Source organism: Pongo pygmaeus, chromosome 6 (assembly GCF_028885625.2).
Source record: "Pongo pygmaeus isolate AG05252 chromosome 6, NHGRI_mPonPyg2-v2.0_pri, whole genome shotgun sequence".
Lineage (NCBI taxonomy): Eukaryota > Metazoa > Chordata > Mammalia > Primates > Hominidae > Pongo > Pongo pygmaeus.
Window position 1 is genome coordinate 128,067,975 of NC_072379.2, and position 27,732 is coordinate 128,095,706.

The 27,732-nt window shown below is 50.5% G+C and overlaps 2 protein-coding genes across 2 annotated transcripts; one reads left to right on the forward strand and one right to left on the reverse strand.

The window, feature by feature from the left end:
• On the forward strand, positions 1 to 27,103 carry SMO (smoothened, frizzled class receptor). Its single transcript, XM_054497239.2, has 12 exons — positions 1 to 930; positions 17,002 to 17,207; positions 18,833 to 19,042; positions 19,240 to 19,412; positions 19,701 to 19,920; positions 20,015 to 20,138; positions 22,311 to 22,403; positions 22,844 to 22,952; positions 23,917 to 24,102; positions 24,525 to 24,673; positions 25,192 to 25,326; positions 25,580 to 27,103. Exons 1-12 carry the CDS (start codon positions 591 to 593, stop codon positions 26,005 to 26,007), a joined length of 2,373 nt encoding a protein of 790 aa, XP_054353214.1. The 5' UTR covers positions 1 to 590; the 3' UTR covers positions 26,008 to 27,103.
• On the reverse strand, positions 10,884 to 14,027 carry LOC129041723 (steroid hormone receptor ERR1-like). Its single transcript, XM_063667813.1, has one exon. The coding sequence runs from the start codon at positions 12,925 to 12,927 to the stop codon at positions 12,082 to 12,084; it is 846 nt and encodes a 281-aa protein (XP_063523883.1). The 5' UTR covers positions 12,928 to 14,027; the 3' UTR covers positions 10,884 to 12,081.
• Positions 27,104 to 27,732: the final 629 nt, after the last annotated feature.

A 27,732-nucleotide genomic window follows, 5' to 3' on the forward strand; every position in this document is an offset into this window, starting at 1 on the left:
CCGCTCCTTCGTCCAGTCCCTCCCCCAGCCTCGGCGCAGGGGGGCCGGGCTTGGCTCCGCGAGGCCCGTGCATTCCAGAGAGCCCAGCGAGCTAGAGCAACAAAGGAGCCGGGTCGTCGGCGGGGAGAGTTCGGGGGGCTGCGGCGCGCTGGGGCGAAGGTGGCTGCTGGGCCGCGGGCTGGCGCGGGGGCGGAGCTGGAGCTTCACTCGCACCCCTGGCCCGCGTCTGGCCTCCCTCGCGGGGCGGGGAGTTGGCTTTAATGGTGGGAGAGGGAATGGGGCTGGGGATTGGGGGCCCCGGGGGCTCCCAGGGCTGAAGACAACTTGGATTGCGAGGCTAGGGCTTGGGGAGTCGTGCATCCCGGTCCAGGCCTCTGCAGCCCAACATGGGCCCCGGGTTCCAAAGTTTGCGAAGTTGGGCGCCGAGGGGCCGGGGCGCGCGGAGCGTCCGGGAGGGCCCGGGCCCGGATTCTCTGGGCGCACAGGTCGCCTGAGCCGCCTCCGCGGCCGCCGGGGTCGTGCGTGTGGCCGGGGGGCTCCGAGGAGCGGGCGGGGGCGCCGGGGCTTTTGCTGAGTTGGCGGGGTTGGCCATGGCCGCTGCCCGCCCCGCGCGGGGGCCGGAGCTCTCGCTCCTGGGGCTGCTGCTGCTGCTGCTGCTGCTGCTGCTGGGGGGCCCGGGCCGGGGGGCGGCCTCGAGCGGGAACGCGACCGGGCCTGGGCCTCGGAGCGCGGTCGGGAGCGCGAGGAGGAGCGCGGCGGTGACCGGCCCTCCGCCGCCACTGAGCCACTGCGGCCGGGCTGCCCCCTGCGAGCCGCTGCGCTACAACGTGTGCCTGGGCTCGGTGCTGCCCTACGGGGCCACCTCCACACTGCTGGCCGGAGACTCGGACTCCCAGGAGGAAGCGCACGGCAAGCTCGTGCTCTGGTCGGGTAAGTGCGGCGGAGCCGGGTCTGGGGGGCGGGAGGTGCTGCGGTAAGACGGGGGCACCCTTGGAAAGAACAGGCTCAGGCCTGAGTTTCGGAGAGGGCGGGGACAGCACCCGGGAGAGTTGGAGGGACAGAGCCCGAAACTTTGGGGGCAGGTTACGTGCAGGATGGGACCCTCGGTCATGGGAAAAGGAGGGCAAGGAAGTTGACGAAGCGGGTCACAAAGGGCCTGAGCTGGTGGGTGAGCAAAGGATGGCGGGGATGAGGGGCCCGTGAGGAGGTGGCTCTAAGCCACGGGAAAAGACGTTTTGTAAGAAGAGGAGATGCTCCACCTACTCTGAAAGCAGGGTGCCGGGGGATTCAAGGAGGTGTTCAAGACCCTGGGGAAATTGGAGTTGGAGAGGAAAAGGGGAGGGATGACGGTGGAAGAGGTTTAGGCATTTGGAGGGAAGGGTAGGGGGACATGATCGAGTGAAGTTTTGAAGGAAAAGAAACCTCCCTAGTGATGAATTATTAAAAGGTAACCAGAAAGTTCTGGAAATCTTGATTTGGGAGACAGAAAGGAAGCCTAGAGAACTGTGATCTTGTCTGGCTTTCACAGGAGATTTCATTCAGTTTGTGCATCTGAAAAACGGGCACTCTGACGCATGCAGGAGGTTATGAAGGAATAAGACCTTTCTAACAATTATTTGTGTGTTCTTTGGAAATTTTGTTACCGAGGCTGGTCAGGGCTGTGGAAGGACGCTTAAGTCTGGAGTGTTGAGAGCCTGTGGACACTTCCATGGTGGTTTGAAGTGGCACTTCACTGGAGTGGCAAAGTGTGAAAAACTGCACACTGCACACCGAACCCAAATGTCCTTCCTTAGCAGTGTGGAGTATACTCTCTCCCCACCTGTCACTTTTCTAGATGAGGCCTGGAGGGTGCTGGGGAAGGGAGCTGGCCTTATCAGCCCTCACTTCTAGCCAGTGTGATTCTAAAACTGTCCTTGGAAAAAGAAAACCAGGAGCCAGGAGCAGAACTGGGAGCCGCCCTCTTTTGACAGGGCTGGGGTACCCCCTGTCTTAGCTCTGCCCAGGGGGCAGGTGAGGGCCCTAATGTAGGGAGTGTATGTAGGCCAGCTGTCATTAACAAGTTCTCAGCCTTTGTCAGATGTTGGACAAGGCCATAAGGTTCCTGGCTTGGTTCAGATGCTGGAGGAGGAGCTTGGAGGATGGTATCCATGGTACCCATGAGGTAGAGCTGCATCCTTTGTGGGGATCAGGTTCTAAAGTCAGCACAGCACATTAGACAGAAATCGTGTGTAATCAACAGTGGCTTTGAAAACTCTGCAGATTACCATAGTGTAAGATCGATGTGGTTTTGCATATACACTCCTTTTACGATGTTTGCATACATGTTACATGTATACTCATATATAAGAATGGATATACATAGAAGATAATGATTGTAATTTTAAAGTTACATTCATGCAAAAGACTGAAAGAATAATAATAATAATAATAATAAAAAGAACACCAAAGTAAGATTAAGCAAGGTTGCTTTGAGCACCACCCGAAATGAGACTTGAGTTAAGGAGCCAGCTATGTGGAAAGTCCAAATCTCTCAGCACTAGAATCTCACCCAGTTCTGAGTTGCTCATGCTGTCAGAGGATAATCTTTCTGTCCCTCTCTTTATTGATTTTGCAAGGACCCATGGTTTAATTTTCCCAAGTTAAATGCATGTTTGATGTTGCCTCTGTGTAGTTACCATCAGATCAAGGAGGAAGGGTATGAACCTCTTTCCAGCCCATACTCTTGAGAGCAGCTGCTGAGCGGGCAGAAGTAGTTTAAGCCGGAACATGTACGAGTTATTACCATCTGCTGGTTGTGCAGGTTGAAATCTCACTATCTGTGCCTTTTGGCAGGGCAGGGTCCTACAGAGACACCAGCACTGAGCCCAGCACCGTTAGTTCCATTAGTTCACTATGAGTTCTTCTCTGTCACTAACCACCATCCCTCAGCTCATTCCTGTTTCCATATGTGTTCTGGTCGCACTCTTTCTGCTTGGGACTTGCAAGTGGGGCAGAAGCAGGTGTTGGCTTGAGCTGGGTAATGAGTAGGTAGAGTGAACCCGAGCCTCATGTGAGAATCACAGCCAGGTCAGCTGCTAGCCTCTGGCAAGTGATTTATCATGTCCTGAGTTAATGATCTTGATTTTGCATTAGACAGGGTCAGTGTTACCTGGCTCTTAGGGGTGTTTTTGTGGGTGAAGGATGAAGGTGATCTAGGTTGACTTCATCGGTAAACTCTTGAAGGTAGGAACTGGGTCTTCACATTTTTTCAAAGCCTCTGAGTACTGAGTACACAGCCATGCTTCTATTCATGCATTCAGTTATGTATTGAATGTTTGCTGTATGTCATATGCTGGGCATGTAAGGATGAAGAATACAGACATGATCCTCTGTCATCAAGAAGAAGACAGGCTGGGCGTGGTGCTCACAACTGTAATCTCAGCACTTTGGGAGGACGAGGTGGGAAGGTTGCTCAATCCCAGGAGTTTAAGACCAGCCTGAGACCTTGCCTCTAGAAAAAAAAAAAAAAAAAGAGGAAGACTTGCCTCTAAAAAAAAAAAAAAGATAATTCAACAGGCTTTAGAAATACCTGTGAAAGGTACTGTGGCATTTTAGGGTGCTGAAAAAGCACAAAGGACCCAAGGAACATCCCCAGAAGAACTGGCATTTAACCCATAACTTGACACATAAGCAGGAATTGCCTGGCCGAGGGAGAGTTGAGGTTTGAAGGGATAGGAAGAGGAAATAGCATGTACAAAGGTGTAGAGGTAGGAGGGCTTGGTGCTTTTGAAGAAAGTATAAGAGTTGCAGTAGAACTGGATCAAAGCATGTGAGGGGTGGAATTGTGAGAGACAAGACCTAAAGAATTAGAAAATGAAGGGATTTATACCTCATATTAAGTTTGGATGTTATCCAGGGGATGATAAGGAGCCATTGAAAGATTTTAAGCAAGGGAGAGATGTAATTGTCTTTGCATTTTAGCTGGATCTCTTTGGGTGTGGTGTGAAGAAGCCATAGGAGCAGGGAAAGCCTGGAGCCTGGCTTCTCGACCAGGGGATGTTGAAGTAGGCCAAGTAAGAGACGATGGCGGTCGGGACTGGGTAACAGGACAGAGGGAGTGGGCAGATCCCACTAACTTTCAGAGGTAGTGCTCTTAGGGCACTGATGAGTTAGATGTGGAGCCTCAGTGAGCGGGAGGCCTCAGGTTTCAGGCTTGGATGGAAGGTGGTGCCATTCCCTTTCACTAAGATAGAGAATGCTAGAGGAGGAAGAAGTTTAGGCAGGAGGTGTGGCTTTTATTTTGGCCGTGTGAATTAGAGATGCTCATTGGACATCTATGTGGAGATTCTTGGCAGATCTGGAAATAGGAATTGCTGGAGAGAGGTGGCCACTGTGTGCTTCCCCTGACTACTGAGGCTTTGGAAGGATGCCATTGACTGAGGAAGTTTATAGCTCAGGTTGGTCCAATTTCTAGGTCTGTATAGACCTCAGGTCTTTCCTCTGTCTTTCATCTCTCTGGCCTCAGGCTTCTTCAGTCACTTAGCATCTCTCCCCTTTACAGCTGGAAATGCCTCCTCCCGGGCGTTCCAAGCTGACCAGACAAACATAATGTCCAGGCTGTGGTCCACCTTAGGCCAAACCTGGTTTAGTAAGTGGGGCAAAAAAGCAGAGAGGCCTGCAGCTGGCAGTGGTGATAGGTCCCTGAGAGCCAGCACGTAGCCTCCTTAACCATTGCTGTGCTCTGTGTGGTACATAAGTGTGTGGCCCTGTCACCTTGCCCACGTGCAGGTAAGTAGGAGAGAGACAAAGGCTGGGAGGAATTTCTTGTTTGCCTCTCACACATTGAATTGAGGGCTGAGAGGAGGAATGTTTTTGGTGATGGTGGGTTATTTTCAGGGACAGATCAGGAAGAATTTCCTTAGGGCTGTTCCCAAACTTGGCTGGTAATCAGAGTCAGTTAAAAAGATATATATGGCCAGGCGCTGTGGCTCACGCCTGCAATCCCAGCACTTTGGGAGGCCGAGGTGGGGGGATCACGAGGTCAGGAGATCGAGACCATCCTGGCTAACACGGTGAAACGCTGTCTTTACTAAAAATACAAAAAAATTAGTTGAGCGTGGTGGCGGGCGCCTGTAGTCCCAGCTACTCGGGAGGCTGAGGCAGGAGAATGGCAGGAGAATGGCAGGAACCCGGGAGGCGGAGCTTGCAGTAAGCCGAGATCGCGCCGCTGCACTCCAGCCTGGGCGACAGAGCGAGACTCCTTCTCAAAAAAAAAAAAAAAAAAAAAAAAAAAAAAGATATATAAATATAGGCTGGGTGCAGTGGCTCACACCTGTAATCTCAGCACTTTGGGAGGTTGAGGTGGGAGGACTGCTTGAAGCCAGGAGTTAGAGACCAGCCTGGGCAACAAAGTGAGACCGCATCTCTAAAAAAAAAAAAATTAGCTGGACATGTTGGCACACACCTGTGGTCCCAGCTACACTGGAGGCTGAGGCAAAAGGATTGCTTGAACCCAAGAGGTTGAGGCTGCAGTGAGCCATGATCACACCACTGCACTCCAGACTGGGCAACAGAGCAAGACCCTGTCTCAAAAATACACACATATATATAGATATGTGTGTGTGTATACACACACACACATATATGTATAGGGAAAATATAAAATACAGAAAAGCATACATGGACCTAAGTCTTTTTTTAAAAAACATTATTTTTAATTAATTATTTGAGAAATGGGGTCTTGCTGTGTTGCCCAGGCTGGAGAGCAGTGGCTATTCAGAGGCTCACTCATTGTGCGCATGGTGCTTATGGTGCCTGGAATAGCTGGCACTACAGGCATGTGTTCTGTGCCAGTCCAAGTCTTCAATTTCGCTTCAGATCTTTAACTTTTTAATTGTGAAATATAACATGTACGCAGAAAACTGCATAAAACACAAAGGTACTGAATAACAAATAATTATAAAGTGACATCTGGGTCAATAACTAGAACATGGTCAGACCCCTGAAGCTCCCTCTGTGTCTTGTCTAGTCACATCCTCCTTCCCTTGCTCAAGAGGTTTTCAGTAATCACTTCCTTTTTTTCTCTATGGTTTTACCTCCTAGTTTTGGAATCCATAAGCAGTATATTTCGGCTTTGCATGTTTTTGAACTCTGTTCAAATGGAGTTTGTGCAAAATAATATGCTGTGCATATTATTTCTTGCTTCTTTTACTTTACATTATTATGTAAGATTCATCTATGTTATTGCAGCTTATTTCTTTTTTGTTTGTTTATTTTTTGTTTTTGTTTTTTTGAGACAGTCTCATTCTGTCACCTAGGCTAGAGTGCAGTGGCGTGATCTCGGCTCACTACAACCTCCACCTCCTGGGTTCAAACGATTCTCCTGCCTCCGCCTCTCAAGTAGCTGGGACCATAGGTGCACGCCACCGTGCCTGGCTAATTTTTGTATTTTTTAGTAGAGACAGGGTTTTCCCATGTTGGTCAGGCTGGCCTCAAACTCCTGACTTCAGGTAAGCCACCCGCCTCATACTGCAGCTTATTTCTTCATTGCTGAATAATATTCCATTATATGAGTATACCCCCAATTGTTTACCCATGTTATTGTCATCTCAAGTTTTTACCCACTGCAAATAACATTGCTGTGAGTAGTCTTTTATGTATATCCTGGTACAACTGGCACAAATTTCTCTAGGTATATGCTGAAGAAGTAGAATTGCTAGATAATAAGGCATGCATACTTCAGGCTTTTGCCAAACCATTTTTCAAAGTGGTTGTACCAACTTATACTCCCACTAGCTAGTAGAAAGTCAACATTGGTTCACATGATTCCCAACACTTGGTATTATCAGCCTTTTACATTTTTGCCAATCTAGTGGCTATATTGTGGCATATATTTGTGGTTTTAATTTGCACTTCCCTGATTACTAGTAAAGTTAAATGCCTTTTTAAATGCTTACTGGCCGTTAGGGTTTCTGCTTTTGGGAAGTGTCTGTTCAAATCTTTGACATATTTTTCTATAGGGGCTATCTGTCATTTTTGTAAGACTTGTAGGAGTTCTTTATATATGCTAGATATGAGTTTATAGGATTACAAAGGAAATCAATTATATTGACATAATAGTTATCAAATATAAAAATGCAAGTATGTGGGCTTATTTATTTATACAATAAATAAGATCTGGTGCAGGTGTAATAACAACTATAATATCAAAGTGATTATAAGCATTGACATTATTTCGAGATATCTGCAACAAAAATATCTGGTTTCCACTTGTGACAAAGCCACAGGTACTATTAACATTATGTACTGTGGGCCAGGCGTAGGCGTGGTGGCTCACACCTGTAATCCCAGCACTTTGGGAGGCCAAGATGGGCAGATCATGAGGTCAGGAAATCGAGACCATCCTGGCTAACATGGTGAAACACCATCTCTACTAAAAATACAAAAAATTAGCCAGGTGCGGTGGCGGGCGCCTGTAGTCCCAGCTACTCAGGAGGCTGAGGCAGGAGAATGGCGTGAACCCAGGAGGCAGAGCTTGCAGTGAGCCGAGATCGTGCCACTGCACTCCAGCCTGGGTGACAGAGCGAGACTCCCTCTCAAAACAAAAAAAAAGAAAAGAAAAAAGAACAAAAAAAATTATGTACTGTGATGTGTTGCTTACATTCATAATTGGAGGAAGGGCCAAATTTTAGTTAGGTGTAATTTTTTTCCCATTGAAATTCATGGGCCTCAGAATTTTTCCAAGAATCCTTTGTGAACCATAGGGTAAGAATGTTACTTACAGAATATCACTATCTAGTACAGAGTCTGAGCTGTTCTTGATCGTGTGTGTGTGTGTGTGTGTGTGTGTGTGTGTGTGTGTTTTAATAGAGACAGGGTCTGACCCTATTGTCCAGGCTGGTCTTGAACTCCTGGGCTCAAGCGATCCTCCTGCCTTGGCCTCCCAAAATGCTCCTTTGTGTTTTAATATAAAAATACTTGGTGATTTTTTACTGGGATTGCATTGACTATATAGATTAACTTGGAAAAAAAAAAAAAGAGACATCTTTACAATACCGAGTCTTCCAAACATTGAACATTTATATATTTCTATCTATTTAGATCTTTCATTTTCTCAATATTCTGCACAGATTTAAATACTTATTGTTTGTTAGACATTCCTAGGTACTTGATATTTTTGATAATGTTGTAAATGATGTCTTTAACATTTATTTCACTTTGTTTGTTGCTGACATATAGAAATAAAACTGGCTGGGCACAGTGGCTCACACCTGTAATCCCAGCACTTTGGGAGGCCGAGGTGGGGGGATCACGAGGTCAGGAGATTGAGACCATCCTGGCTAACATGGTGAAACCCCATCTCTACTGGTGGCAGGCACCTGTAGTCCCAGCTACTCAGGAGGCTGAGGCAGGAGAATGGCGTGAACCTGGGAGGCAGAGCTTGCAGTGAGCCGAGATTGCGCCACTGCAGTCCAGCCTGGGCAATACAGTGAGACTCCATCTCAAAAAAAAAAAAAAAAAAAGAAATAAAATTGATGCCTTTAACGTTTATTTCACTTTGTTGCTGATACATAGAAATAAAATTGATTGTAAATTCAGTAAACTTGCTAAATTTATTCTGTACACATAGTCATATAATTTGTGAGTAATGAGTTTTGTTTCTTTCTTTCCAAGTCTTATACCTTTTATTTATCTTTATTGCTTTACTGAAGGCTTCCAGTACATTGTTAAATAGACAAAACATCTTAATTCTTGACTTTTCTGGATTCTAAAAAGAAAGCTTTTCTACCCTTCACCATTAAATTTGATGTTTGGTATAGGTTTTTTATAATTACATTTTATCAGATTAAGAACGTTTTCTCTTATTTCGAATTTGCCAGTTATTCTTTTGATCATAGATGGATGTTGAATTTTATCAACTTTTATTTTGGAGACGGAGTGTCACTCTGTCACCGAGGCTGGAGTGCAGTGATGCGATCTCGGCTCACTGCAACCTCTGCCTCCCGGGTTCAAGCCATTCTCCTGCCTCAGCCTCCCAAGTATCTGGGACTACAGGCGCATGCCACCACACCCGGCTAATTTTTTGTATTTTTAGTAGAGATGGGGTTTCACCGTGTTAGCCAGGTCAATTTTCTGACCTCGTGATCCGCCCGCCTCAGCCTCCCAAAGTGCTAGGATTACAGGTGTGAGCCACTGCGCCCGGCTGAATTTTATCAACTTTTTTTTGCATCCATTGAGATGATCATATGATTTTTAAATCCTTTAACCTGTTAATGTAGTAAATTGCATTGATTGAATTTTCTAATATTAAACCAGCCTTAGAACAGTGGTACTCGACTAGTCATCAGAATCACACAAATAAAAAGTCTTTTTAAAAGTCTGGATCAGCCAGGCACGGTAACACCTGTATTCCTGTTTCTCTTTTTGTTTCATATTTTATTAAAATAAAAGAAGTAAAATAATACAGATAAAGCTGATATCCCCTCTCTTTCTCTTTTCGGTTTCATATCCTTCTTTTCTCTTCGGAAAGCTTCCCCATCCTAGTAATTTGTGTATTTCTTTATTTTGTTTTTAAGCTCAAGTTTTTTTTGTTTTAGTTTTTGTTTTTGTTTTTTTGTAGAGATGGGGTTTGGCCATATTGTCCAGGTTGGTCTCAAACTCCTGAACTTAAGTGATCCACCCACCTTGGGCCTCCCAAAATGCTAGGATTATAGGCCTGAGCCACCATGTCCAGCCTTAAGCTTAATTACTTTTAAAAAATAGGTTATACATGTACATGGCACAGAATTCAAAAGGAACAAGTTAAGTCCTACTTCTGCATCTAGCTACCCATTTTTCCTCTGCAGAAGTAACCACCAACACTGGTTTTTGTGTCCTTTTGGAAATATCCGACATCTGTCCAGATGTAGAGGTGCTCTTAGTCTCCCCTCTACCGCCCAACCAGTACCATGCTCTATAGACTGCTCTCCACTCAACTGAGTCCATGTAACATTACAACATTGGACATCATTCCATTTCAATGCACATCCTGTCATGCACCCCATAAGGAGATTTTGGTTAACAACGGACCACATGTGATGGTGTTCCCTTAAGATTATAATACCACATTTTTACTGTAGCCTTTCAATGTTTAGATACACCGATACTCACCATTGTGTTACAGTTGCCTGTAGTATTCAGTATAGCAACATGCTGTACAGGTTTGCAGCCTGGGAACCATAGGTTATACTGTATCGCCTAGGTGTGCAGTAGGCTATACCATCCAGGTTTGTGTAAGTACACTCTGTGATGTTCACACAAAGATGACATTGCCTGATGACACATTTCTCAGAAGATATCCTCATTGTTAAGCAACACGTGACTATAGCTCAACCCTGAAGAGTGTTCTATTATAATGGTGTACGTTATTTTACTTGGTTGGTCTCCTATTGATGGATATGGATTCAAGCTGTTTCTACTTTTTTGCTATTACAAAACAGTGCTGCAATGAATAATCTATATTATCTTTGTGAACATGTGAAGTAGAAGTACTAGTATAAAATTTTGGTAGATAATGCCAAAGTGATTTCCACAAGTGTTTACTAATTTTTATTCCTACCAACAAATATAAAAGTGCCAGTTTCTCCCCACACTCTTTATAGTACGGTATTTTCTTTTCTTTTGTTTTTTTTTTTTTTTTTGAGATGGAGTTTTGTTCTGTCACCCAGTCTGGAGTGCAATGGCGATCTCGGCTCACTGCAACGTCCACCTCCTGGATTCAAGCAATTCTCCTGCCTTAGCCTCCCAAGAAGCTGGGATTACAGGCACCCACCACCACACCTAGCTAATGTTTGTAGTTTTTTAGTAGAGACGGGTTTTCCCCATGTTGGCTAGGCTTGTGTAGAACTCCTGACCTCAGATGATCCATCCACCTCGGCCTCCCAAACTGTTGGGATTACAGGCGTGAGCCACCACCATGCCTAGCCTTCTTTATGTTTTTAAAGGCCATTAAATGGCTTTGAGTCCCGGAGTTCAAGACCAGCCTGAGCAACATGGTGAAACCTTGTCTTTACAGAAAAATACAAAAATTTGCCAGGTGTGGTGGTGTGAGCCTGTAGTCTTTGCTACTCAGGAGGTTGAGGTAGGAGGATTAACTGAGCCTGGGGAGCTCAAGGCTACAGTGAGCCGTGATTATGCCACTGTACTCCAGCCTGGGCAACTGTGAGACCCTGTCTCAAAAAATAAAAAAATAAAAAAAACATAAAGAGACGTTTGACCTCACTCTTAATAATACAAATGTGGAATAAACTACAACGAAATAGTCTTTTTTTAAACTTTTATACTTTTTTTTTGAGCTCGATATTATATATTTTTTTCTCATTAAAGGTTCAAAACCAAAATCGGTTTCTCTTTGCAGCAAATATACATTAAAATAGAGTCTCTGTACAGCCAAGGGCTCTGGGCCCTGGCTTGCCCCATGTCCCTGCGCCTCCCTGGCCAAACCCAAAAATAAATATAGTGTTATTGCTCTGCAGAGCATAGAGGCAGTGCTCTCCTACCCCCTGAGGAGGCTCACTGGGAGCTGATGGGGAAGCCCTGGCCACCCCAGGGGTCCAGGGGCTGGAGTCTGCTTGGAGTTATTGCTTCAAGGGCGGGCACTAATGCCCAATGCAAATGATGAGAGGAGGAGCTAATGGGGCATGGGCCTTTGCTCTCCAAGTTCCACTCTGCTCTGAAGAGGGGGTAGGATTAAGCAGCAGCAAAAGCATCACCCACTGGGAGACTGTGGCCTCCTTCCCCTTCCCTCCCTGAGATAGGTTTCTGCCTCCCACACATCCCGTGCAGCCCCTTATGGCTTCCGCAAGGCCCCCTACACTCTGGGGGCACGTTATGGCTTGCAAGGGGTAGCACTGTGCCCAGAGCCTGGACACACGTTCCCAGCTTCTGACACCCCCTAGGAGGGGGAGGAGAGGGCGTGGGGCCTGCTCCCAGGGGCTGATGGCATTGCCCTGGCCCTGCCAGCAGGTTGTGGCACTGCCCAGACCCCAGCTCCACCCCAGCCCTTGGGGCTGACCCCATGCTAGGCAGGTCCTGCCAGAACCCCCACCAGTCCCACCCCTTGCCTCAGTCCATCATGGCCTCGAGCATCTCCAAGAACAGCTTGTGCATGGGCACCTTGCCCTCCAGCTTCACCCCATAGAAATGGGCCAGCACTTTGCCCGCTGTCTGGTGGAGGAGCGGTAGCGCCAGCAGCAGCCTGCCCACCCGCCGCCGCTCAGCACCCCCTCCAGGGCCAGCCCGGCCCGCTTCGTACTCCAGCAGGGCCTCGTGCAGAGCTTCTCGCAGCTGCTCCACAGCCTCGGCATCTTCGATGTGCACAGAGTCTGAATTGGCAAGGGCCAGGGCCTTCAGTAGAACATACTCCTCTCGCTCCAGCCGCAGGGCCTGCAGCCGCCGCACTAGTTGCAGCAGGGCAGCCCCCAGTTCCCCCAGGCCAGCTGCCCGTGCCCCCTCTTCATCCAGGACTAAGTCCTCAGCGAAGGCCAGCTCATCCTGCAGTGGCAGTGAGCGCTGGGCCACACCCAGCACCAGCACCTCCATCCACACGCTCTGCAGTACTGACATCTGGTCAGACAGCGACAGCGATGAGAAGCCTGGGATGCTCTTGGCCCAGCTGATGGTGACCACGATCTCTCGGTCAAAGAGGTCACAGAGGGTAGCCACGGCTGGGAGGTGCCCATCAGGGCCTGCGGGGTCAGGCATGGCATAGAGCTTCTCAGGCTCAACCACCAGCAGATGAGACACCAGTGCATTCACTGGGGCTGTCTTCCGGGGACCTCCAGCGACTGCCAGGGGCCCAGCAGGGAAGGGGCCCGGGAAGGGCAGTGGGTCCACCTCCGGCCGCCGCTTGTACTTCTGCCGCCCACCCCGGACGCAGTCCAGGCGCACTCCCTCCTTGAGCATGCCCATCCCAGACGATGGGCGGCCAGGCAGAGACGCTCCTCACTTCCTAGACGGGGTGGCGGCGGGGCAGAGGCTGTAATCTTAGCACTTTGGGAGGCCAAGGCAGGCGGCTGGGAGGTGGAGGTTGTAAGGAGCCGAGATCACACCACTGCACTCCAGCCTGGGCAACATTGAGCATTGAGTGAGCGAGACTCCGTCCGCAATCCCAGCACCTCGGGAGGCCGAGGCGGGCAGATCACTGGAGGCCAGGAGCTGGAGACCAGCCCGGTCAACACGGCGAAACCCCGTCTCCACCAAAAATACAAAAACCAGTAAGGTGTGGCGGCGCGCACCTGCAATCCCAGGCACTCGGCAGGCTGCCGCAGGAGAATCACAGGAGCCCGAGGCAGGGAGGTTACAGCGAGCTGAGATCACGGCAGTACAGTCCAGCTTCGGCAACAGAGGGAGACCGAAGAAAGAAGGAGAAGGAGATGGAAGCAATAAGGGAGACGGGAGGGAGGGGGAGGGGGAGGGGGAGAGACTTTTATACTTTTTATCACTTAGTGATAAAGATCAAAACATTTGAAAATGTGATCTGTTATTTGTCTTTAGCCTGTGTGTCTATAGAATTATGCAATTTTTACTGATTTGGAGGAGCTTTATGCATATAAGGAAATTAGCTCTTGTGATAAGTATTGAAAATACATTTTTTCAGTGTCTTAATTTTCTTATGATTTTTGTATCAATTTTTCTGAAGTCTTTTGTTTAAATCTTTTATTTCATGATGTGTAGCCTTTGTGTCATTTCAGAAGGCCTTCTCCACTCCAAGGTTTAAAAAATCATTTCCTGGCCAGGCGTGATGGCTCACGCCTGTAATCCCAGCACTTTGGAAGGCCGAGGCGGGTGGATCACGAGGTCAGGAGATCGAGACCATCCTGGCTAACACGGTGAACCCCCGTCTCTACTAAAAATACAAAAAAAAAATTAGCCAGGCGTGGTGGCGGGCGCCTGTAGTCCCAGCTACTTGGGAGGCTGAGGCAGGAGAATGGCGTGAACCCAGGAGGCGGAGCTTGCAGTGAGCCGAGATCACATCACTGCACTCCAGCTTGGGCGACAGAGCGAGACTCCATCTCAAAAAAAAAAAAAAATCATTTCCCATCTTTTCTTCTAAAACTTTAATTTTTAGAAAAACAATGTAGTTATTTTTTTATCCATCTGGACTTTTATGTAAGAAATGGGGTAAAGCTCCACCTTATTTTTTCCCTAGATAATTTCTCAGTTGTACTTTAAGATTTATTTAATAATCTCTCTTTTTCCTGGGGAGTTTTATTTTTAAGGTATGAAATAATATTCACAATGAGGGAAAAAAAGGAATACAAATTACACATTTTTAAAACCTGATTGTTACCACAGATATAAAAAGATTGAGAAAAATTACAGTTTTTTTTGTTGTTGTTGTTTGTTTGTTTGTTTTAATGAGTCTTGCTCTATCACCCAGGCTGGAGTACACCAGCATGATCTTGACTCACTGCAACCTCCACCTCCTGGGTTCAAGCAATTCTTCTGCCTCAGCCTCCCAAGTAGCTGGGACTACAGGCGTGGACCACCACGCCTGGTTAATTTTTATATTTTTTAGTAGAGACAGGGTTTCACCATGTTGGCCAGGCTGGTCTCCAACTCCCGACCTCAAGTGATCTGCCTGCCTCAGCCTCTCAAAGTGCTGAGATTACAGGCATGAGCTACCGCACCTGGCTGACACAACCTTTATTTTTTTTATTTTTCGAGACGGAGCCTTGCTCTGTTGCCTAGGCTGGAGTGCAGTGGTGCCATCTCCGCTCACTGCAACCTCTGCCTCCCAGGTTCAAGTGATTCTCCTGCCTCAGCCTCCTGAGTAGCTGGGATTACAGGCATGCACCACCACATCCAGCTAATTTTTGTATTTTTAGTAGGGACAGGGTTTCACCATGTTGGCCAGGCTGGTCTCGGCTTGACCTCGTGATCCACCCGCCTCGGCCTCCCAAAGTTCTGGGATTACAGGCTTGAGCCACCATGCCCAGCCGACACAACCTTTTTATTAACTGCCTGATGTTTCTCTAAAACATTTTACTCGAGAGGTCCCCCCATTTTAAATATACTGTGCAATAAAAGTAAACATCCAGTAAAATTGACTTTTTCTTTGTTGTACGGTTCTAAGTTCAGACAAATGCATAGACTTACGTAACCAGCCACCACATTCAATTCAAGATAGAGAATCGTCCTTTAACCCCCATATATTCTCTCATGCTACTGTTTTGTAGGCAAATCCTGCCCTCACCCCAATCCCTGGCACCCACTGCTCTGTTTTCTGCAAGTACCCATGTGCTCAGAATTTCTGGTGACTGTTTTTGGGTTTTTCGTTTTTTGTTTTTTTGTTTTTGCGGCAGAGTCTCATTCTGTTGCCCAGGCTGGAGTGCAGTGGCGCCATCTCAGCCCACCGCAACCTCAACCTCCTAGGTTCAAGCGATTCTCTTGCCTCAGCCTCCCGAGTAGCTGGGATTACAGGCATATACCACCACGACCGGCTAATTTTGTATTTTTAGTAGAGACGGGGTTTCACCTTGCTGGCCAGGCTGGTCTTGAACTCCTAGCCTCGGGTGATCTGCCCGCCTTGGCTTCCCAAAGTGCTGGGATTACAGGTGTTAGCCACCGCGCCTGGCCAACTGGTGACTGAATTGAGTCAAGTGGGAACTGTTGCCTGAGGACATTGCTTCTTAACTGGCAGGAACTTGCTCTGCACCCTGGAATATACTCTGAAGGCTGGGAGCAGTCAGAGGCCTCAGACAAATAATCCTAAGAGCTAACATTTCCTGAGCGCTTACTACATGACAGGTACTGTGCCAAGGGCATTTAAAGCATTATATCACTTTTCACAGCAGTTCCATGAGGTAAATCTATCATCCCCATTTTACAGATGAGGCAACTGAGGCTAAAGATAAAGTACTTTGCCCAAGATCATACAGCCAGGAAAGAGTGGAGCCAAGATTTGGACCCAGGCTGGGCAATTGCCATGCACATGCCCCTTACCTCTCTACTATGTTGCCTTCCCCCGAAAAGAGTGGTTGCCTGTCTCTACCACCCCCAGCCTGGAAATGTGACCGGCACCCACGTTGGCTCTCACATCCTCATATTCTCTCCTAATGCAACTTCTTGCTTGGGAAATAGATATTGCTGAAGCAGGGTTGATTCAGGAAGGGCTTCTGTGATGGGCAGGGCGGACGACTAGGCTGGGGACGGGTGCTGGGAGATTGCCGCCTGTTTTCTGTCTTGCTGACAACATTTTTCCCCTCTCCGCACTGGACAGAGCCTCTTCTGTTCCTCTCCATCTGACTTCCTGCTTCCTCCTCTGGCTTTGGAGTGCCTGGCTCCTCTGACTACCTCTTCTTAAGCCCCCATCTCTTCTCTCTCTCACTCCGCTTGGTAAGAGGAACAAGGGTTCTGGGGTCTGGGCAAAGGGAAACATCTCCTGGTTCTAGCAAATGGGCCCCGTGAGGGTTGGGTGCACCCCTGAAAAGGTAAATCCACCCCAGGGAGCTCTACCAGAGGCATTACCACTCCCTAGCAGGGCATCTGGAAGTGGCAGTTATTTTCTTAAAACTTAAATGATAGTAAGCATACAGAATAGCGCACAGATCATGAGCTTGGTTTCCACAAGGTGAATACACTCATGTAATCAGTATCAGATCAGGAGATAGAATATTCCCAACATCCCATGTAACCAGTACCAGATTAAGAAATAAAACATTCCCAGCAGCCCAGAGGTTCCTCTCCAGGCTCTCTTCTAGTCACCGTCCCTAGAGTAGAGGGCTGGGGCATTTTTGTTTGTCACAATCACTTCTGGGTTCTACTGGCATTGAGTTGGCAGAGTCTAGTGTCTGTAATGCATGGGACAGTCCTACAGTATAAAGAACTGTCCTGCCCAGATGCACTGTTGAGAAACACTGTACCTGCCAGGTCTGACCAGTGATGGGCTGCAGTGTGGCAAAGGCCTGGAGGACGGGTGAAGCTGTGTCTGTGGGTCAGAGTGAGGAGGGGCCTTCACTGCGATGCTGTTGCCACCCCCAGGCCTCCGGAATGCCCCCCGCTGCTGGGCAGTGATCCAGCCCCTGCTGTGTGCTGTATACATGCCCAAGTGTGAGAATGACCGGGTGGAGCTGCCCAGCCGCACCCTCTGCCAGGCCACCCGAGGCCCCTGTGCCATCGTGGAGAGGGAGCGGGGCTGGCCTGACTTCCTGCGCTGCACTCCTGACCGCTTCCCTGAAGGCTGCACGGTGAGTGCTCTGTGAGACAAGGTCCAGGCTGTCTGGGTTGGGCAGGACTGGGTATAGGGCAGGGTCCAGTGGGGAGCAGGGGAGCCCAGGGCTTTGTCTCCTGGAGACCCTGAGCCTATAGCCATGGGGTCAACAGGCCACAGACTCAAACTGCAGCTCACTGGCTGGATCCATCTATTAGGGATTCTCTATTTATTTATCAATGATTACATGTTCAGCAAAATGTTTTGAGCACTGACTCTGTTGGGTGTTGTGGTGTTACGGGCATCACGGATGACAGGAGCCTATCAGGAAGTTTCTCATGTATGTTGGGAGTTAAGGCACGAGCATGTGAAACAGCTAGAGCCACCAAGACGGGACGTGAGCTAGTTCTGGGTGATGCAGGAGAGATCTTCAATGAAAATAATAACAGTAATAATGATGGTAATAATACTAATTAGTCCTGTTTACTATATGCCAAATACTATTATAATAAGCTCACACCTGTAATCCCAGCACTTTGGGAGGCCGAGGCGGGCAGATCACCTGAAGTCAGGAGTTCCAGACCAGCCTGGCCAACATGGCGAAACCCCGTCTCTACTAAAAATACAAACATAAGCCTGATGTCATGGTGTGCGCCTGTAGTCCCAGCTACTCGGGAGGCTGAGACACGAGAATCGCTTGAACCCGGGAGGTGGAAGTTGCAGTGAGCTGAGATCGTGCCACTGAACTCCAGCCTGGGCTACAGAGTGAGACTCTGTCTCAAAATAAATAAATAAATAAGCTGGCCAGACACAGTGGCTCATACCTGTAATCCCACCACTTTGGAAGGCCGAGGCGGGTGGATCACTTGATGAGGTCAGAAGTTCAAGACCAGCCTGACCAACATGGTGAAACTCCCCGTCTCTACTAAAAATACAAAAAATTAGCCAGATATGGTGGGTGGGCACCTGTATTCCCAGCTACTTGGGAGGCTGAGGCAGGAGAATCGCTTGAACCCAGAAGGCGGAGGTTGTAGTGAGCCGAGATTGTGCCATTGCACTCCAGCCTGGGCGACAGAGCCAGACTCTGTCTCTCTCTTTCTATATATATAATATGTGTTTATTCATTTAACCCTTAAACCATACCATAAGGTAAGTACTACCATCTTAGAAATGGGGAAACTGGCCGGGCGCAGTGGCTCACGCCCGTAATCCCAGCACTTTGGGAGGCCGAGGCGGTTGGATCATGAGGTCAGGAGTTCAAGACCAGCCTGGCCAACCTGGTGAAACCCCGTCTCTACTAAAAATACAAAAATTAGCCGGGTGTGGTGGTGGGCACCTGTAGTCCCAGCTACTCAGGAGGGTGAGGCAGGAGAATTGCCCGGGAGGCAGAGGTTGCAGTGAGCTGAGATCACGCCACTGCACTCCAGCCTGGGCGACAGAGCGAGACTGTCTAAAAAAAGAAGGAAAGAAAGAAAAAAAGAAAGAAAGAAGTGGGGAAACTGAGGTACAGAGAGGCCAAATAATTTGCCAAGCCAGCCCTGGGATTCAGGTCCCGGAAGTGTATCTCCAGCCACCCTGCCATGCTACCTGGATACCTTTCCCTAAACAAGAGGCTCGCCCCTGAGCTGCCTTGACACTGTCTTTTCCCATCCCTGGTGCCAGAACGAGGTGCAGAACATCAAGTTCAACAGTTCAGGCCAGTGCGAAGTGCCCTTGGTTCGGACAGACAACCCCAAGAGCTGGTACGAGGATGTGGAGGGCTGCGGTATCCAGTGCCAGAACCCGCTCTTCACCGAGGCTGAGCACCAGGACATGCACAGCTACATCGCGGCCTTCGGGGCCGTCACAGGCCTCTGCACGCTCTTCACCCTGGTCAGCCGCGGGAGGGCAGGCCCGGGGTGCCCTCAGCCTGGAACGTGGGAAGACAGCCAGAGGGAAGGGGGGCAAAGAGGTCTTGGTGGGGGTCCCCAGGGAAGGGTCATGATCAGAAGGGTCTGGGGCTCAGTTAAGGGTGTCTGTGTCAGCAGAATAACCCTAACCTCGCAGAACGGCCCACTTCTCTCTTCTAGGCCACATTCGTGGCTGACTGGCGGAACTCGAATCGCTACCCTGCTGTTATTCTCTTCTACGTCAATGCGTGCTTCTTTGTGGGCAGCATTGGCTGGCTGGCACAGTTCATGGATGGTGCCCGCCGGGAGATCGTCTGCCGTGCAGATGGCACCATGAGGCTTGGGGAGCCCACGTAGGTGTCTTGGGGACCCAGAGGTGAAGGTGCAGGGAGGAAGGCTGAAGTGTGCGTTTACCCCAAAGGGGGCAGGTGCATGTAAAACCAAGATCCAGGGCAGGATCTGGCTCTGCCTTACTGCATACTGCACACAAGGTCTCCAGTGTTAGGATCTTAGTTTCAGAATCAGGACCTTCATGGTTTGCATCGGCATGCCCAGCAGCCGAGGGTCTGGGCACGGTGGGGAGACCAGGTAGAGGGAGTACAGAGTGACCACCTTAAATGACACCTTACCTCTCTGCACAGCTCCAATGAGACTCTGTCCTGCGTCATCATCTTTGTCATCGTGTACTACGCCCTGATGGCTGGTGTGGTTTGGTTTGTGGTCCTCACCTATGCCTGGCACACTTCCTTCAAAGCCCTGGGCACCACCTACCAGCCTCTCTCGGGCAAGACCTCCTACTTCCACCTGCTCACCTGGTCACTCCCCTTTGTCCTCACTGTGGCAATCCTTGCTGTGGCGCAGGTATAGTGACTAGTAGGGACGGGAGACCCGGATAGGGTGAGTTTGAGGGAGGGGGCCAGTAACCCACCTTCTCTCCCACCCCTTCCTGCCGCAGGTGGATGGGGACTCTGTGAGTGGCATTTGTTTTGTGGGCTACAAGAACTACCGATACCGTGCAGGCTTCGTGCTGGCCCCAATCGGCCTGGTGCTCATCGTGGGAGGCTACTTCCTCATCCGAGGTGAGTGAAGACCAGGCCAGGACCAGTTGGGCAACAAAATGTACTGGGCACTTGCTGCCAGTACTGGGAGCTGCCAGCACGGGTGCCCCCATGCTGAGACCCCAGCTAGCTCCTATAGGGCCTTCACACAGAGTAGAAGGTGACCCCCTAGGCAGATGAAACACCGTGAGCACTTGCTGCGGGACAGCACCTTGGTACTGGCCAGAAAAATCCATCACTGTCTCCAGGGCCTTGGCCCAGGGCTCACAGCTTGTTTTTTTGTTTGTTTTTGTTTTTGAGACAGAATCTGGCTCTGTTGCCCAGGCTGGAGTGCAGTGGCACAATCTTGGCTCACTGCAACCTTCGCCTCCTGGGTTCAAGCGATTCTCCTGCCTCAGCCTCCCCCATAGCTGAAGTTACACGCACGCACCACCACGTCTGGCTAATTTTTGTATTTTTAGTAGAGACGGGGTTTCACCATGTTAGCCAGGCTGGTCTTGAACTCCTGACCTAAAGTGATCCACCACCTCAGCCTCCCAAAGTGCCGGGATTACAGGCATGAGCCACAGTGCCCAGCCTCACAGCTCGTTAGGTGGAGTTGGGCCAGGATCCAGCCCCAGTCAGCTCCTGTCCGGTGCACTTGTGTGATGAACACCCTGGGTAACCTACTCTGCCCACTTGGACCAACCTGGGTCCTTTGGCTATCTGTGTACACATTGATTCGATATGTACTGTCAGTCTTCTGGAGCTTGGTTTTCATCTTCTTTCTGCCCCCCGGCACACACAGCTCTCACAGCATGCTGTGGTCCCTAACTTTCCTGTCTCATGCTGCCATCCCACAGTAAGCCTCAGTATCTATTTAGCTCATTGTTGTTGGGTTTTCTTTGTAAACCTCAGTTTCCTCACCCTTAACTGCCAGCCTTCTGTTCAGCTGCCTGTTTCCCCTCTTTTTGACATAGTGTCTGGGCCTCTGATTTGTGCTTCGTTAATCATGCTATCCTGGTACGGTAATCACTAGCCACATGTGTTGAACTAGTCCAGGCTAGGTGCGGCGGCTCACTCCTGTAATCCCAGTACTTTGGGAGGCTGAGACGGATGGATCACTTGAGCTCGGAGTTCGAGACCAGCCTGAACAACATAGTGAGACCCCGTCTCTACAAAAAATACAAAAGTTGCCTGGGCAGGGTGGCACATGCCTGTGGTCCTAGCTATGTGAGAGGCTGAGGTGGGAGGCTTGCTTGAGCCCAGGAGGCTGAGGCTGCAGTGAGCCATGATCTTGCCACTGCACTCCAGCCTGGGTGACAGAGTGAGACCCTGTCTCAAAGAAAACAAGACAACAACAAAAAGAAACAAGTCCAAATTGAGATGTGTTGTAAAATGTGAAATACACACTGTATTAAAAAAAAAAACTTAGCGGGAAAAAAATGTAAAATATCTCATTAATAATTTGTTACATGGATTACATGTTGAAATGATTTTATTTTGAATATATTAGGTTTGTAAAATATATTGATATTAGTTTTGCCTGTTTCTTTTAACTTTTTTTAAGTGGGCACTAGAAACTTTGCCATATGTATGTGGCTCACATATTTCTATGGGAAGGCCGGCGTGGTGGCTCACACCTGTAATCCCAGCACTTTGGGAGGCCGAGGTGGGCAGATCACCTGAGTTCAGGAGTTCAAGACCATCCTGGCCAACATGGTGAAACCCCATCTTTACAAAAATACAAAAATTAGCCGGCATGATGGTGGGTGCCTGTGATCCCAGCTGCTTGGGAGGCTGAGGCGGGAGAATTGCTTGAACCTGGGAGGCGGAGTTTGCAATGAGCCGAGATCGCGCCATTGCACTCCAGCCTGGGCAACAGGGTTCCGTCTCAGAAAAAAAAAAAAATTATATGGATAGCGCTGCTCTTGCATCTGTTTTATGCCTTTCCCATCAGAACAGCTTTGATCTGCCTCCTTCCTCAGGGGCAGCTGGGCCACGACCGAGGCTCCCTCTTCTCAAGTGTCTGTCTAGGCTCTGCCCTGGTCTTCTCACCATTTCTCCAGTGTCTCTAGCTCCCCAGGCTTTCAGTCAGCACAGGGGTAATCAGACTTGGGACTCCAGAGCCTTAGGACCCTCCTCCCACTCACCCATCCTTCCCAGCAGGGCAGCTTCACCCCTGCTAATGTCTGAGGTCCCCCTTCTGTTCAGGAGTCATGACTCTGTTCTCCATCAAGAGCAACCACCCTGGGCTGCTGAGTGAGAAGGCTGCCAGCAAGATCAACGAGACCATGCTGCGCCTGGGTGAGTGGCCCCGGGGGACTTCGGTCTGAGGTCCTGGCCAGCCCAACACTGCACCCTCCTGGGGCTATGCGACCAGCAGGATGCATTAAGTCAGTGGGACAAGTTAGCCATGGGGACAAAGACAAGGGGTGTGTGTAGGTTGTAGTAGTAGTGGCAGCTCAAAAGAAGGGGGTCTACTCAAGGGGGGAAGAATTCAATCAGGTTCATGCTGGGACTGGTTCCTCCTGCCCACTACGTCCCACGTGGGCCCTCCCACGGTTGCTTCAAGTGCCCTTCTTACTTTATTTTAGAGAAAGCAGTTCTTGGACTGAGCCCAGCATGAGTTCATCCCAGCCCCAGCTGGGTGAACTTTAAGGCCTCAGTGGGGCAGACTCCCTCCTCCCCACTGCTGCTGCGGGACTGGGCTTGGTAACGTCCTGTCCTGCCCCTGTCCTCCACAGGCATTTTTGGCTTCCTGGCCTTTGGCTTTGTGCTCATTACCTTCAGCTGCCACTTCTACGACTTCTTCAACCAGGCTGAGTGGGAGCGCAGCTTCCGGGACTATGTGCTGTGAGTGAGGGGCATGGAGGCGGCAGTGTTGGGAGCTGGAGCCAAGGCCATAAGGACACCCACCTCCAACCACCAGGCAGCAGGGATTTGCCAGGTCCCTGTTGCACACAGCAGATTCAACGGATGGTGTCTGGGTGCATAAGGCATCAGTCTCTGTAGCTTCTCAAATGTGGCAAACAACCTTCGCATCCCTTCTCACCTCTGCCCTTCCCTCTCCACCCCCTTGGTTGCCCGGCTGGTGCATGTGTGACTGTCAAGCAGCCAGTTCAGCTTCATCTTCTCTGACCGACACTAAGTTGCCCTCTAATTCTGCGTGCTCTCCCACAGAGCCTGCTGTAGATCCCAGCACAGGATTAGTTACCTCTCTGTGATAGGTTAATGACCTGCTAATGTCGGCTAGTTTTGCCTGTGCTTTTTTGGGTCATAATGAGGATGGATTGGAGAGAGTAAGACATCTCTACTGCTGAGAGAAGCTCAGTACCCACTGTTACAAGGACTGTCGCTAAAATGGATGCTAGTCCAAGCCCTGACTGCTTCAGGCTCTTCCTTAAAGGTTCTGGCCTCCAGTCTGGGATGCTTTAAACCACAGTGATGCCTGCGTCTCTGCCCTAGAGATTCAATTTAATTGTCTGGGGTGGGGCCCAGGCATCAGTAGCTATTAAAAGCTCCCCAGTTGATTCTAATGAGCACCCAGGGTTGAGATCAGTGCTGTGGGGCTTAGCCCTTTCTAAAGTTTTTGGATTGATTGTCTGAGTCTCCCCAGTAGACTCAGAAAACCCCACCTGTAGTCCCAGCTACTTGGGAGGCTGAAGCAGGAGATTGCCTGAGCCCAGGAGTTGGAAGCTGCAGTGGGCTGTGAACATGCCACCACACTCCAGCCTGGGTGACAGAGCAAGATCCTGTCTCAAAAAAAGAGAGAGGAAAAGAAAGGAAAGCCTCACCTGTCTACGTTCCCTCACTGTAGGTGTCAGGCCAATGTGACCATCGGGCTGCCCACCAAGCAGCCCATCCCTGACTGTGAGATCAAGAATCGCCCGAGCCTTCTGGTGGAGAAGATCAACCTGTTTGCCATGTTTGGAACTGGCATCGCCATGAGCACCTGGGTCTGGACCAAGGCCACGCTGCTCATCTGGAGGCGTACCTGGTGCAGGTGGGCATGGCAGCCAGCCCCTCCTGCCCCGCCCGCCTCACCCTCAGCCTTGGGACCCCATCTTCAGGTTTGGTCGGGTCCTGCCTCTAGCACAGCCTTGGTCAGTGGTTCACCGCTGCCCCCTGGTGGCACCTCCTGTCCTTGGGTGGCCCGATGCCTGGGCCTGGGCCTGGGCTTGGGCCAAGGGCAGAGCCAGCTGCCATCGTCTTTTAAGAGCGGAGTGATTGGAGGGCTGGGCACACAGGAGCTCTGCATTCTGGCCCCACTTCTTTGCAGAGAAGGCCTCTACTCCTGAGTCCTTGAAGGACTTGAGGCCCTTGGGAGCCTCCTTCTCTGGAAAGAATGGCATCGCTGGCCCTTCCCAAGATTTGATGGGAAGCGGCTGCTTCTTCACGCTCCTTCCCTATCCCTTCTGCTTTCAGGTTGACTGGGCAGAGTGACGATGAGCCAAAGCGGATCAAGAAGAGCAAAATGATTGCCAAGGCCTTCTCCAAGCGGCACGAGCTCCTGCAGAACCCAGGCCAGGAGCTGTCCTTCAGCATGCACACTGTGTCCCATGATGGGCCCGTGGGTGAGCCTCACCCCTTCTCCACCAGAGCCGCCTGGCCCCGCGCTGCCCATGTGCTATTCTCTCCCAGCAGCTGGGGGCACACAGATTATTTGGAAGACCGACTGTGAGGAGCAAGGCGCTCCCTCCATCACTCACACATCCATTCTTCCCCCGGCCCCTCCCACCCTCTGGGGGGCTCTCCCCTCTCTGTTTCTGCCCCTGGGTCTGCTTGCTGGTGCTTGGGTTCCAAGAAGACTCCCCTCCCTCTCCCTTCTAAATTCTCCAGTTGCTCTCCCTGGGCAAGAGTAAGTCAGGGTTCCAAGAACTGGATTTCTGGCCTCCAGTTAGGCCCTTTGGGGACCTGAGGCCCTTCTCTTCAGATTCTGAAGGGGTAGAGATCACCGTGGTTACAGGGTGAGCTTTCTCTGGTGAGCAGGAGGGACTGGCTGTGGGAAGATGAATGGCACTGAGTATGGGAGGCACTGCCAGGGACTGGGAAGTCACTATTCCTTCTCCTTTCCTTCCTTCCATTCCCAAAGCGGGCTTGGCCTTTGACCTCAATGAGCCTTCAGCTGATGTCTCCTCTGCCTGGGCCCAGCATGTCACCAAGATGGTGGCTCGGAGAGGAGCCATACTGCCCCAGGATATTTCTGTCACCCCTGTGGCAACTCCAGGTATGAGAGTTCAAGCTTCTGGAGGAAGGTTGGGGGGGCACAGAGGCTGGGGGCTTCTGGGACTGGAGTACAGGGGCTGTCAGAGGAGGAGGAAGAGGAAGGAAAGGCCCCAGAGGATCTGAAGAGTGGGGCTGAGGTTCTAAGAGTCTAGAGACCTGGGCCCCAGAACTAACAGGTTAAGTGCTCCCAGGGGAGCGGGGGTGGCGTGGACAGAGCCAGGGCCCCAGGCTCGTGTTCTCTCTCCTCCTGTCAGTGCCCCCAGAGGAACAAGCCAACCTGTGGCTGGTTGAGGCAGAGATCTCCCCAGAGCTGCAGAAGCGCCTGGGCCGGAAGAAGAAGAGGAGGAAGAGGAAGAAGGAGGTGTGCCCACTGGCACCGCCCCCTGAGCTTCACCCCCCTGCCCCTGCCCCCAGTACCGTTCCTCGACTGCCTCAGCTGCCCCGGCAGAAATGCCTGGCGGCTGCAGGTGCCTGGGGAACTGGGGACTCTTGCCGACAGGGAGCGTGGACCCTGGTCTCCAACCCATTCTGCCCAGAGCCCAGTCCCCCTCAGGATCCATTTCTGCCCAGTGCACCGGCCCCCATGGCATGGGCTCATGGCCGCCGACAGGGCCTGGGGCCCATTCACTCCCGCACCAACCTGATGGACGCAGAACTCATGGATGCGGACTCGGACTTCTGAGCCTGCAGAGCAGGACCTGGAACAGGAAAGAGAGGAACCAATACCTTCAAGGCTCTTCTTCCTCACCGAGCATGCTTCTCTAGGATCCCGTCTTCCAGAGAACCTGTGGGCTGACTGCCCCCCCCCAGGAGAGTTCTGGATGTCTGGCTCAAAGCAGCAGGACTGTGGGAAAGAGCCTAACATCTCCACGGGGAGGCCTCACCCCAGGGACAGGGCCCTGGAGCTCAGGGTCCTTGTTTCTGCCCCACCAGCTGCAGCCTGGATGGCAGCATCTGCTCCATCGGGGCAGGGGGTATGCAGAGCTTGTGGTGGGGCAAGAATGGTGGAGGCAGAGGTGACAGTTCCCAAAGTGGGCTGTGGTGGCCAGGGAGGCAGCCTAGCCCATGTCTGGCAGATGAGGGCTGGCTGCTGTTTTCTGGGCTGATGGATGCCCTTTCCTGGCAATCTCAGTCCAAAAGTGTTGATTGTGTCATTAGTCCTTTGTCTAAGTAGGGCCAGGGCGCCATATTCCTCTCCTAGGTGTTTGTGGGGCTGGAAGGACCTGCTCCCACAGGGGCCATGTCCTCTCTTAATAGGTGGCCCTACCCCAAACCCATCTTTTGTTCTCCTGTATCCTCCTTCTTCTGTTCTATTTCAGTTCAGTTTCAGAGGTGCCAACCTCTTCGCGTTTCCTTTTTGTTGATGAGGACCCAGAGCTGCTGCATATACTCACCTCCAACCCCCTCCCCTCACTGCTGGGCCCCATCTATACAGGAGAGACTGGTTCAGCTCTAGGGCCTCAGCCTGGAGTGGGATAGGAGCAGTGAGTGACAAGGCCTCTGAAAGATGCATCATCTCTTCCTCACACCCATTCAGTGGGGGATGGGTCCTCTAGACTTGAGGGGCTACCCTGGGAAGCTGCTGTAGCTTCAGACAGGCAAGAAAGCTTCCTTCAACCTGCATAGCTGGTGGGTGAGGAGATTCCCACCTTCCATAGCCTCCAACCATGTTCCCAAGGCCCCACTTTCAAGAATCAGACAGCAGGAAGCCATAGATGCTGGCTGGGTTCCAGGTTATGGGGAGAAGAAATACAGTCAATAAAAGGTTTTTGTATAAACTCTTGGTGTGTTTTTCCTTTTTTTTTCTTTTTCTTTCTTTTTTTTTTTTTAATTGAGATAAAAGTCTCACTCTATCCCCCAGGCTGGAGTGCAGTGGCATGATCTCGGCTCACTGCAACCTCCGTCTCCTGGGTTCAAGCAATTCTCCTGCCTCAGCCTCCTGAGTAGCTGGGATTACAGGTGCCTGCCACCACACCCAGCTAATTTTCGTGTTTTTAGTAGAGAGGGGATTTCACCATGTTGGCCAGGCTGGTCTCGAACTCCTGACCTCAAGTGATCCACCTGCCTCAGGCTCCAAAGGGCTGGGATTACAAGTGTGAGTCACCGTGCCCAGCCAATGCGTTCTTTCTTCTATGGGCTCCGATCCTGGCCTCCTTACCTTGTCTTGGTCCTGATCTTTTTGGTCTTCCACATCTTCCCAAGGCTGCTCTGAAAGGCCAAGAGCTTGGTGCTAATGTGGCCACGGCTGACGGTCAGATGTCAGGCTGATGGTGCCCTCATGTGCTGGCTGTCTGCCTGAGCCAGTCGGCTCTATATGAACAAAAGCTCTTCTGTGACCACGGCTGCCTCGCTGAGCACTGATCACAAGATAATTGAGCACAGGCGTGCAGCTTCCCCTGGGGTGATG